An 11,321-nucleotide genomic window follows, 5' to 3' on the forward strand; every position below is an offset into this window, starting at 1 on the left:
AAATTCTATAAACTCTGTGATATTTTATCAAGAATCCGCACAAAATCAAAATCACATACAATCCATAAGAATCTGCACAAAATCAAAATCACATACAATCCATTAAAATCCATGAACTAAAAACAATTCATTAAAATCCCAATCGAATACACCCGTCAGTGTTTTTGTAAATCTAATTTTTACACACGTATAATTATATACTCCTATACAACTGTGTGAATCCTTTGGGATTTATGGGTTTGTGCGCCTTAGCTTTTAGTTGATGTAAGCCGAGCTGGCGAATAATTTTATACTGTAATTTCACTTCAAGAAAACCAAGTTGAGAAAAAAACAAAGAGAGGGGGACGGCCACTCTTTATATGAGAGGAGCTGACACAGCGAGAAAGATTATCAGTTATCACATTCGCCAGGGAAAAGAGTGATAGTACTGGACTACTGGTGCGTATATACACGAGTAGGAGTAACACGGCCACGCACATACAAATATGCCCGGAATAAGAGGTCCTTCTGATTATTCCCGAGAACCTCCCCGCCATCCTTCTCTCCAAATCAACGCCAAGGTCTCTCTCTCTCTCTCTCTCTCCCCCCCCCCCCTCTCCCTCTCTATCTCTCTATCTCTATATCTCTCTCGCTCCCTCTCTCTCTCTCTCTCTCTCTCTCTCTCTCTCTCTCTCTTCCTCTCTCCCTCTCCCCCCCCTCTCTCTCCCTCTCCCTCTCTCTCTCTCTAATTTGTTAATTGAAGCCCTCTAGTTTTATATTCTCAATTCTCTTCACATGTTTTTAATTTATTTTATACAAATCTTGATATAACTATACTTCATGCTCATATTCGATCATAGTTCGTAAAACTTATCCATTCAATTTAATTAGTTAATGGTGTAAGATTGTTTCCAACATATTTTAATATGTTTGTTTAAATGCTACAAGAAAATGCTGTAAGATTTTCAAGTATTGATTCTTGGTCTGATATTATCTTTCTGCCTCTGCTGCAGGAGCCTTTCAATGCTGAGCCGCCACGATCAGCCTTAATTACTTCTTATGTGACTCCTGTGGAATACTTCTACAAAAGAAACCATGGACCAATACCGATTGTTGACGACATAGAAAGGTTCTTATTTCAGCTATGTTTCAATTCTATATATGTCATGAACGATCGTCTGACAGTTCCACTTTTACTTGATAGATATAGTGTTTCTGTGTCTGGTTTAATCGGAAACTCCAAAGAGCTCTTTATGAAAGATATATGGTGCGTGCTGCAAATTTAATTGCTTTTTCTTCCTTGATTCTTTGGTATTCAGTAGCTCAAGGAGAACACTTATTGGTTTTTCTTTCCAAATTACAGGAGGCTTCCAAAATATAACGTTGCTGCGACATTGCAGGTCAGTCTCTCTATGAACATTTTACATTTCTCTCCTCCAGAGTTTTGGAATTTTTTCTACAAGACATGTTGTGTTATGTATTTGTTACCATTTTGTGAACTTCTGTATCAATGTCTAGTGTGCTGGTAACAGAAGGACTGCCATGAGCAAAACCAGGACAGTCAAAGGAGTTGGATGGGATGTTGCTGCTATAGGAAATGGTTAGAATCCTTATTACTTGTCATAGCTATCAAGACTATTGACACTTAATAGAGAAACATTAGGTCAATGATTTGTAAATAGCTCAAAACTATCAAATAAAATATAGGCGGGGAACCTTTTGATTGAAGTTAAGTCTTAAAGTAGTTTCCAGTAAAATTAAGACATACCTACTTTACGGTTTATTTGTTAAATTTTTTGTCAATATCGGCAATGGCTCTTGAAATAAATAGATATAAATTTTAAGAAAACACGAACCAAGAAACATACAATATGTCCAAAGGGGGTCCCCTGCTCTTCAATAAACCTTTCTGCTCCCTTTTGTCCTGTTTCCTATACATAATTGATCTCACACATTATTATATTACAATTTAGATATAACGGCCAGATGGCATTCACTGTGATTTTTATTAACTAGCATGATCATATTGTGTGATTGTTTTTTACCATCGTCCGAATCCAATAAAGGTAGTAATTGCACCTCTGTTAAAAAGGTTCTGGAGTAGAAATGAGAAATTGTCAAGTAATTAGGAGATGATGAATTAAAGCAAGCATGAGAATTACTTTACTTGGAGAAGTAAGAGACACAGAGTAAAACAAACTGGGGGAAAATAGAGAAAGTCCCACTTTGTTAAGATCTTTTAAATCCACAATAGAAGGCAGCAAAGGAAGGTTACAATGCAATTGTAGTAATATGCTACTGCTTTTAACCACCATGGGTGAACAATGAACTAAACACTTATATATCTGATAGAACATTGGTATGTGTATTATATTACTAAAAATATTTGTGGAACAGAGGGTAGGAGTATGATTGGGCTAATCTATATTACAACTCAGTGCCAACATACTACCGGCCACAAGAATTGGCATGTATAAACAAGTCTCTCGAGTATCTAGCTAGTGGAACAGGGATATCATTTTATAATTAATATATGTGAAACGGAGGATAAGAGTATGATTTAGCTACCTTTTTTGTGGTCAAAGTATTGGCATATTTATATTAGCCATGAGTCCATGACTTCCACAATCAAGATTTAATGTTTTTTTATGGCCGTGTGCCTCTGTTACTACTACAAACATAAAGAAGCAATTGCATTTTAAACTACATGTCTCTCATATGAAGTAAGCAAATGTTACGGGACCGCCCCAGGGGGTTGGCTCAGCTGGTATAAGGTAGGTGGAACCGTGAAAGTGCATATAAATCATTAGACTGAATCTCACAAGAGAAGACTGTATATTTTGTTGTCCTTTTTAAGTGAGATCTATCTTAAGACTTGCCTGGATTTGTAACTGGATCCCTACAGATGCCACGGTTAGCACTTTGCAGATTTTTTTTTTTTTTGGGGAGGTGGGGAGGGGGGGTGGGGGGTGGGGGGGGGGGGGGGGGGGGGGGCGGGATTTTTCCCTGGTAAAAAATGTATTCTCTGGAACCATGTTAGGACACAAACAATCTACCAGCATATTATTACTTAATTAGTACGTTAGTTCTAGCCCTGATGCAGGTGGTAGATTTTCCTAAGTGCTCTGAAATATTGTATCTTAAGTAATTTTTTAATGAAAAGAAATAGTATGAGAGGTTGCTTATGAAGTCTGCACTATCACTTGTAGGAAACAATTAACAGTTACATGCCTATAGATTATTGAGAGATGTTGGAAGATTTTTTTTACACTTCATCCTTTATGCTTCCATTTTTCGAAGACTTCAATTTTGAATTCTAGCTTGTGACAAAAACGACCCCAAGATAGCTGTGGCGTGATGAATTCATATCCTGTTCTAATATGTTGTTTTAGTAATTTAAAATCGTTTTTTATTCCTTGTAGCTGTTTGGGGTGGAGCTAAACTGGCAGATGTCCTGGAACTGATTGGAATACCGAAGTATACCAGCTCCACACCATCAGGAGGAAAACATGTTGAATTTGTAAGCATTGACAAGTGCAAGGTATTACTTTTCCTTGGTCTTGCTCATAAAAGCTTAATTTTTCTATTTCAATTTGTGTTCCATCCCTATCCTTGCAAGTTTGTTACTTGTTGGTTGAATACTTTCCATAATGCTTTTATTGAAGGAGGAAAATGGGGGCCCTTATAAGGCGTCTATTCCATTAATCCAGGCGACAAACCCAGAAGCTGATGTCTTGCTTGCATATGAGATGAACGGGGAGGTATATATTCTTATTTTTCTTTTATTTCATATTTGATTGTATAATTTCCATCAATTTTATAGCCTAACTTCTATCCTATTCCTTTTATAGCTAGAGAGCAACTTGTATCTTGTTCTATTTATATTTAGAGCGTTGAATGATAGGAAATTCTTTGGTCAGTTGTGTTAATAATCATGTTGCAGCTAGTTATGTATACAAGATAATGAGGTCTTGAATCTTTTGGCAATTAAATTCATAATAATATCAACGGTTTGCTTGGTTTTAAAGCATGCACAAGTGCATATGGTACACAGTAAGCTACATCCTTGCATTTAAATGTGCCAATATATTTTGATATGAATACCAACTCGTATTTATCATCAATATTCTTGGAATCAACTTTTTTAGGACTGTAAAAATATGAGAATATTAAATATTTTACTTAAAGTGTTGTTGATTTATGGACTTTGTGAAATGTTGCAAAGTTGTGGGATAAGATATTGTCATTAGATTGTTATATTCTTTAGTTATTTTCTTTCTATAATGGTTCAGAAATTCTCATAAAAGGTTAAAATAATTAATTTCTTTTTATAATAAAAATAAACTATTATTATTATTATTATAATAATTATTATTATTGTTGTTGTTGTTGTTGTTATTGTTACTGTTATTGTTATTGTTATCCGCATGGAAACTGATTGTTAGCTCCTTCCCTGATTTGTTTGTTGTCACATCAAAGACTCTTAACAGGGATCATGGCTACCCACTTCGTGTCGTTGTCCCAGGAGTTATAGGTGCCCGTTCAGTTAAGTGGCTTGAGTCTATAAACATAATTTCCGAGGAGTGCCAGGTTGGTAAACTGTTTTACAAGCTGTTCACATATCATTCACATTCATGTGTCTTCACATCTTCAGTGTAGTTTCCGTTGCTACTCGACAGGGCTTCTTTATGCAGAAGGATTACAAAATGTTTCCACCTAGAGTTAATTGGGATAACATTAATTGGTCCACAAGGAGACCTCAAATGGATTTTCCTGTTCAGGTACTATATAATTCTTTTCATTACTAAATAATTAAAGCATAACTAAAATCGTGATGTTACATGTAGCGGAAAGAAATTGTACATGACAGAACTAGTGTAGGATCTCTTATTTGAACATGCAATATCAGAGGGTTTCCACCATGGCTGAACATAAATATTGCTACTATCTATCACTCACAAGTCATAACACACATAATCTTTTGCTGCCTTTTTGTTTATAGCATGCTTTGCAAATATCCAAGTACATCAACCACATTTGTATCGATCAATATATATATATATATATATACATAAACAAAACATGTTGGGCATATAGGTCTCTAATTAGTACTTCAAGAGTACACCATAGAATCTCTCTCTCTCTCTCTCTCCCCCCCCCCCCCCCCTTCCCCTTCCCCTCCCTCTCCCTCTCCCTCCTATATCTAGGCCAATCTCCCTCCCTCCGTATATCTAAACTAATGTTCTAGAGAGAGCCCTCTTATACTGGGTTCGTAGCATGAGCATCCCATCAGAAATGAATAGCATCCCATCACAAATCATTAATTTTGTTATAGATTTTATTATCAAATGCACATAAAATGTGATTCTAATGTACAATATATCATATATATATTTTATAAATAATTTAACACCTAAAATTAGAACAAAAAAATTGATTTCAAACTGGTTCCACAATATAATTATTCCGGATTATTATGATTCTGTTTTAGAATCATGTTGGAAATTGCATAATTTTTAATGATTCTTGGAAGAAAAAAGTTCTATAATTTTGTGTTTTATTTACTAATTAAGATTTGTAATTATATTTCATAAAGAATATGATAAATATACACGCACTATGTATATTTACATAACGGTAATGCTACCGGACTCTATATAAGAAGGTACTCTCGAGAGTGCCAGTATATATATAGTCAAGTTCTATGGAGAGCGTTCTATGTTTTGCAATTAAAACATTGCAAAACTTATAATTTTACAAATCATATTCTATGAAAATCATTATTATAAAATATCTTGAAAAATCAGATATGTTTTGCAAGCAGGAAATTGCGAAACATAGGTTTCGCAAAACATCGAGCTTGCTAAACATATATATTTTTTAGATTTTAAAGAAATATTACTATACATATAACATCATTTGTAAAATAATGGCTTAGCAAAAAATAAAATTAATTTTGTAATGTTTTGCTCGCAGAACATGCATCGTCTCTAAGGTCTTGAAGAAAAAGCGGTTTTCATAGAACTTTACTCTGTGTGTGTGTGTGTGTGTGTAAGAATGATGTTTGTATATTTATGCATCTTATATTTTTACGTCAAGTTTAAAGTTAAAAAAATAATAATTTATTGTATTAAGGTTGGAATCACTTGTGGTAGTTGAGACTTTGCTCAGATGTGTAGGTAGAATCTATGTGACTGGGGTTTGACCCCGGATCCACGTGTCAAAGTGTAAGAATCGACAATATTTTGAATCTTTGGCATGGTTTTCCCAAAAATAAATTGGTGAGTGCCCCATAGGCCCCATGCCATGTCCCAATTTCGAATTTCGGTACTTGTTGAAATAATAAATTTGGGTTCACGCCTACACGGGGTTGAATGAGAAATCAAGGAAGTTGAAGAATAATGGCCGTATATATCGACTAAACTTATGTGTTAGACTGGTTCCGAAGAAACGAGGCTTAGGTTATGACCTCTGTTTGTTACTCGTGTCATAGTAATAGCTCTAGATACATTGTTTAGTGTTTTAATTTATGAGTTAAATTTTTTTCTCAATTCTTTTCCCATGACAGTGCGTAATATGCTCTCTGGAGGATGTCAATGTGGTGAAAAATGGCAAGGTCAGCAACACTTTTATGCATACTTGTCTTTCCTATCTTTGTTCGCGCACAGACATTTTAAATTGTTCTTGACTGTAAGTTAAGTTATATTTTTGTGGCTAAAGTAGCCTACTAATTTGCTCGTAAACCTCGGCAAGTATTGTATTGACATCGGAATTTCCTTTGGCCATTACCTGCATAGGTAATCTGTCACAACATTCTTCACTTGCTTAATATAAATTATATACCCTTTTGAATTTGAATATACCAGTAGCTGGTATTGTAGTTGTTGCGCAAGCCCTGAAAAGCAATTCTTTTCCACTTATTAGTTAAAAATAGCATAACTAAAATGAGGTTCTCGAGGACACTTAACAATCCTTTTTCAGTGCTCAATCTTCTCCGTGCTTGTAGAACAGATAAATGAGCTCTGATCGACTCTTTTCTACTATTAAGTTTATTCACACACACACACATATTTATTTATAGGCAATTGCTTAAATATAAACCACTAATATAGAAACACAAACACAAACAAAAGAAATTATCCATATATGACATCACCCACCCACCCCTTATATGACATCACCCCCTGAGGGTCCACCCCCGCCCTCACTAGAGTGTCACCAAGGCCCTGGGCAAGTCTTGGAAAGACTCCAGACAACCCAAGAACCCAAACTTGACCTCACCCCGACCCTACTAGGCTCGACCAAGGCCCATATAGGCCTACCTCGATGTGACACCACTCACCGTCTATATGACATCACCTGCCTAAGGCCCATTCCTGCCCCCATTCAATCCTCCTTGGGCCACCTAGAGCGTCACTAAGGCTCCGGACAGACTCCCAAGATACCATACATGGCCCCACTATGGTCCAGCTAGGCCCTATCCGTGCCCCATCTAGGCTTACCTCGGCGTCCATCCCCGGGCCCAAAACGTTTCCCATTCTTCTAAATTGCATTGGTTTTTATTTTAGTGGTTTGTATTTGAGCAATTACATACACACGCACACACGTTATGTGTTATTATTCCTTTAAAAACTAGAACTTAGAATAATTTGTTTTTGTTGAATTTATATGCATGACAAATATAAAAGTAACGGGGTAGCGTTTAAAGTAATGTATATATGTATAAAGTTCCAGTACAAACTTACAAACTTGCAAACTTTTTTTAATTTTTGTTTTTCGTATGTGTCAATTATTAGTTATATAAGGTATCCATGTTGAAAATAATTGAAAATTCATCACTATTCGAATAGAAAACATATAAATAAACCAAGCGTTCAACACATATATACTTTGAGTTCAACATTTTTTTAACATATTTTGTTGAACATGGTTAAGATTGTGTTGGAGAAGTACATAAACTTATTTCTTACATTAAAAACTTAGTTTCTAGACAGCGGCGAAGCCATAACTTACAGGTGGTGGGGGCACATCAATTTTTTTTAAACCGTAACGAACGAATGAACCTTACGAGAAGCTCTCATTTTACCTTTCAATTTTTGTGAAAAGAATAGAAGAAATTTGTTTTTAACAATAATAAAATTATGATATCAAATCTTGAAATTAGGAGGTACATGAGAATTAAAATTGTTTGACAATGTTTCTCTGTTTGGGATGCAGCTGAATCAATACTTCTTTTATAATACCTTTCCATCCCTGATCCAAATCCAAATCAATAATATATAAAAATATAGATTATGATAGAATCAAACAAAGAGTGAATGAGCATTTATAGATAAACAGAATCAAGTTGCAAGTTTTATTTAATCATTTACAATCTTCGAATCGAGTAAAATAAGGCAAGTAGAATCTCCAAACCATAATCCCAATTTCAATTATAAAAAACCCTAAACTATAACCAAATAAATTGTACAAATAATAAAAGTTTGATTTAAGTTGAGATAATAAGATTACCTAAATATGAGAAGGTGATGATTTTGAGACTTGGAAAGTGGATGAATTAAATGGAGTTGTGGTCCTATTCCTAATTCCTGTACAGTGAAGCCGTGGAAGGTGGAATCGAGAGGCGAGAGAAGTATTTGGGGATAAGGGTATTTGAGGAGATCAACACATAAAAATAATAAATAGTTCAGCTGGGTGCACCTGTTAATAATACATGTGGGACCCACCAAAAAATAATTGTTTTTTTAAAAATTGCAGGGGCACGTGTCCCCAAGTGTCCTCATGTGCCACCGCCACTGTTTATAGACCCTACCCAAACCCCAGAGATATAGTTTAAGCATCTCTATAAATATATACAACTAAATGATAATTAGTGTTTTACACCCGATTTTGAACCCCGGTTACAAATGTGTTGAATACACGATTTATTTTTTATTTGATTAACACTTTGCGAGAATAAAAAAAAATTCAAAAAAAAAGTTTGCAAGTTAGAAAAGTTTTTATTTGATCTTATCCCTATATATATATTACAAACATTGTATCTTTTTGTTTAGAAACTATAATTTATTAGTTGTACAATATGTGTGTATATATATATATGTGTAGACAATGTTTTGTTTTTTATTACAAAGTAAAATTTACGTACATATATGAATAAGTTTTTTTATCTATTTTTTTATACATTATGCATATTTTTTCTATTATTATGTTGTGTGTGTGTGTGTGTGTGTATTATATATTTTGAGAGCATGTAGTATATTATCGAGTACAAAATACTTAAAGTAATCTGTCGCGAATGTTATTTGCTTCTAAATTTTCTTAATATCTATTATTCTGTTATATATATATATATAATTGATTATTATTTTTTGTTGTCTAGTGTGCTTAGGCCTGGGAACCCTATTGCAGTTCAGCCAGCTTTTCATTTTTTAAAATTATGCCTGGTATTATGTTTACGTGTATGTTATGTAGAGGCGTTCTTATGTAGCAGATTATACTTGTAGTTCGTGCTTTTCTAGTGTACTCTTTGCCTGATAGTATGATCTCTTTCTTTTACCTTTTAGAGTGATCATGTAATGCAACATAGTATTTTCCTGACCTGCTGGCTTCTTTGACCTGTTGCGCAGATAACTATCAAGGGTTATGCGGTATCCGGAGGCGGGCGTGGGATTGAGAGAGTAGATGTATCTGTTGATGGTGGCAAAACTTGGGTGGAAGCATCTAGATTCCAAAAATCTGGTTCAGAATACATTGCTGATGATGATTCTAAAAGCGACAAATGGGCATGGGTTTTCTTTGAGACGGAAGCTGAAATTCCCTGGAGTGCGGAGATAGTTGCCAAAGCAGTATGTTTTTCATTCACTATATCCCTTAAAAGGAAGTGTTATAGAATTTTGTTAGTCAAATTTATTTGTTTTGTAACCCCAAAATTGGATACTTTAGGATAATTCATTTTGAAAATATAACCACAACAAACTACATTTCATTTCCTCTAGTCAGCAATATTTGAAAACATCAACATATAAAAGTATAGTTTTGAACTTTTTTTAGAATTTGTAGTACGTCATTAAATGTGAAGGAGTGCAAGTTTTTGGTATTTTTTCAAGTTATGTGCAAGTTTGCAGTATTGGTCAATATCATTTGTGTAGTTTAGGGGTATTCACGGGTGCCTCAAAATTTTTACATGATTTTTTGTTGTCCTGCAGCACAAGTAAAATTAAATGCATACAAAAAGTAGGCCAAGAATCCTACCTTTATCCCCAATTTTTATCAAACATCCTATTTCAAGAATGTACAATAGTCTTTTTCGTCAATAGTTTTGGCAATAGATTGAACCTCAGTTCCTTGACAACAATCCTGACCTTTTGGCCCAAAATTGAGTGTGAGCACTGAGCACTTTGCAGTTCCACCACAGAATCATGAGTTTCTACTTCTTGATGATATCTTAGTTTTCCGTTGTTTTTGTATGTATCAAATTACTTCCAGGTGGATTCAGCTGCAAATGTGCAACCAGAAAATGTGGAAGATGTTTGGAACCTGAGGGGAATATTAAACACTTCATGGCATCGAGTGCATGTTCAGGTTGGGCACTCAAATATGTAGCCTTTTTTTTTTTTGAATAAGCAGAGGAATTTGTACTTGTTGGCCGACCTGTTGTGCCCCTTGATGTTTAAATAATGTTTAAGGTAGTTAGAAGGTTCCATTGTACAAGTAAAATGTTGTGGGATCTACTTACATTTGTGGACTACGGTTTGGATATATGTCTTTATTGGCGATAGCCTAAGATTGTATCTGTACTCTTCATCAGTCTGCTACTGACCGACTGCCTAATTGCCTTCTTGTCATTTCATGTTTACGTCCATACTCTGCATCTTCATCTGTTTTTTGTCAATTTATGGAATACTGCTGTATGAAGTTTTGGGTTATCAAGCCTGAAATGTAGTGCATTCTTTTCTTAGTCAAATTGATCAATTTTATAATTTATATACAGTATCAAGTATTGTATGTTAAATACAATTAAGAATATTAATGAGAAAGTATAGATAACTTGTTATTACATACTTTTTTAGTTTTATAAATATATAAATTAATTTTTTTAACAGTTACTTAAAGTAGTTGATCATGTAGAATGGACTTCTTTAGAGACGATGCTCCTAGTATTGGTTTATTTTGGACGAGGGGTATGGTTGATTCTGAAGATTTAAACTGGTGAACTTTTAGTTACGATTCGGTGTTCTTTCGATGGAACCTATCATTTCTTCTTACGGAATTAAACAGTCTCCTTGTTTATCCTTTGTGTGAAAGGCTATTAAGGTATTAGTACGAAGCTATCTTTAGCTTCG

General features: G+C 34.6%; 1 protein-coding gene across 1 annotated transcript; it reads left to right on the forward strand.

Moving 5' to 3' along the window:
* Positions 1 to 227: 227 nt before the first annotated feature.
* LOC108228070 (sulfite oxidase) lies at positions 228 to 10,769 on the forward strand. The gene is made up of 12 exons (XM_017403545.2): positions 228 to 560; positions 993 to 1,108; positions 1,184 to 1,246; positions 1,343 to 1,379; positions 1,498 to 1,579; positions 3,402 to 3,520; positions 3,645 to 3,740; positions 4,459 to 4,569; positions 4,659 to 4,760; positions 6,548 to 6,595; positions 9,606 to 9,824; positions 10,465 to 10,769. Exons 1-12 carry the CDS (start codon positions 486 to 488, stop codon positions 10,579 to 10,581), a joined length of 1,185 nt encoding a protein of 394 aa, XP_017259034.1. The 5' UTR covers positions 228 to 485; the 3' UTR covers positions 10,582 to 10,769.
* The last annotated feature ends 552 nt before the right edge of the window (positions 10,770 to 11,321 follow it).

This window comes from Daucus carota, chromosome 6, assembly GCF_001625215.2.
Source record: "Daucus carota subsp. sativus chromosome 6, DH1 v3.0, whole genome shotgun sequence".
Taxonomy (NCBI): domain Eukaryota; kingdom Viridiplantae; phylum Streptophyta; class Magnoliopsida; order Apiales; family Apiaceae; genus Daucus; species Daucus carota.

Coding starts and splice junctions, on each gene's coding strand:
- LOC108228070 (XM_017403545.2), top strand. CDS start 486: ATGCCCGGAATAAGAGGTCCTTCTGATTATTCCCGAGAACCTCCCCGC. Junction 3,741..4,458: donor CATATGAGATGAACGGGGAG/GTATATATTCTT, acceptor GTCACATCAAAG/ACTCTTAACAGGGATCATGG. Junction 6,596..9,605: donor ATGTGGTGAAAAATGGCAAG/GTCAGCAACACT, acceptor CCTGTTGCGCAG/ATAACTATCAAGGGTTATGC.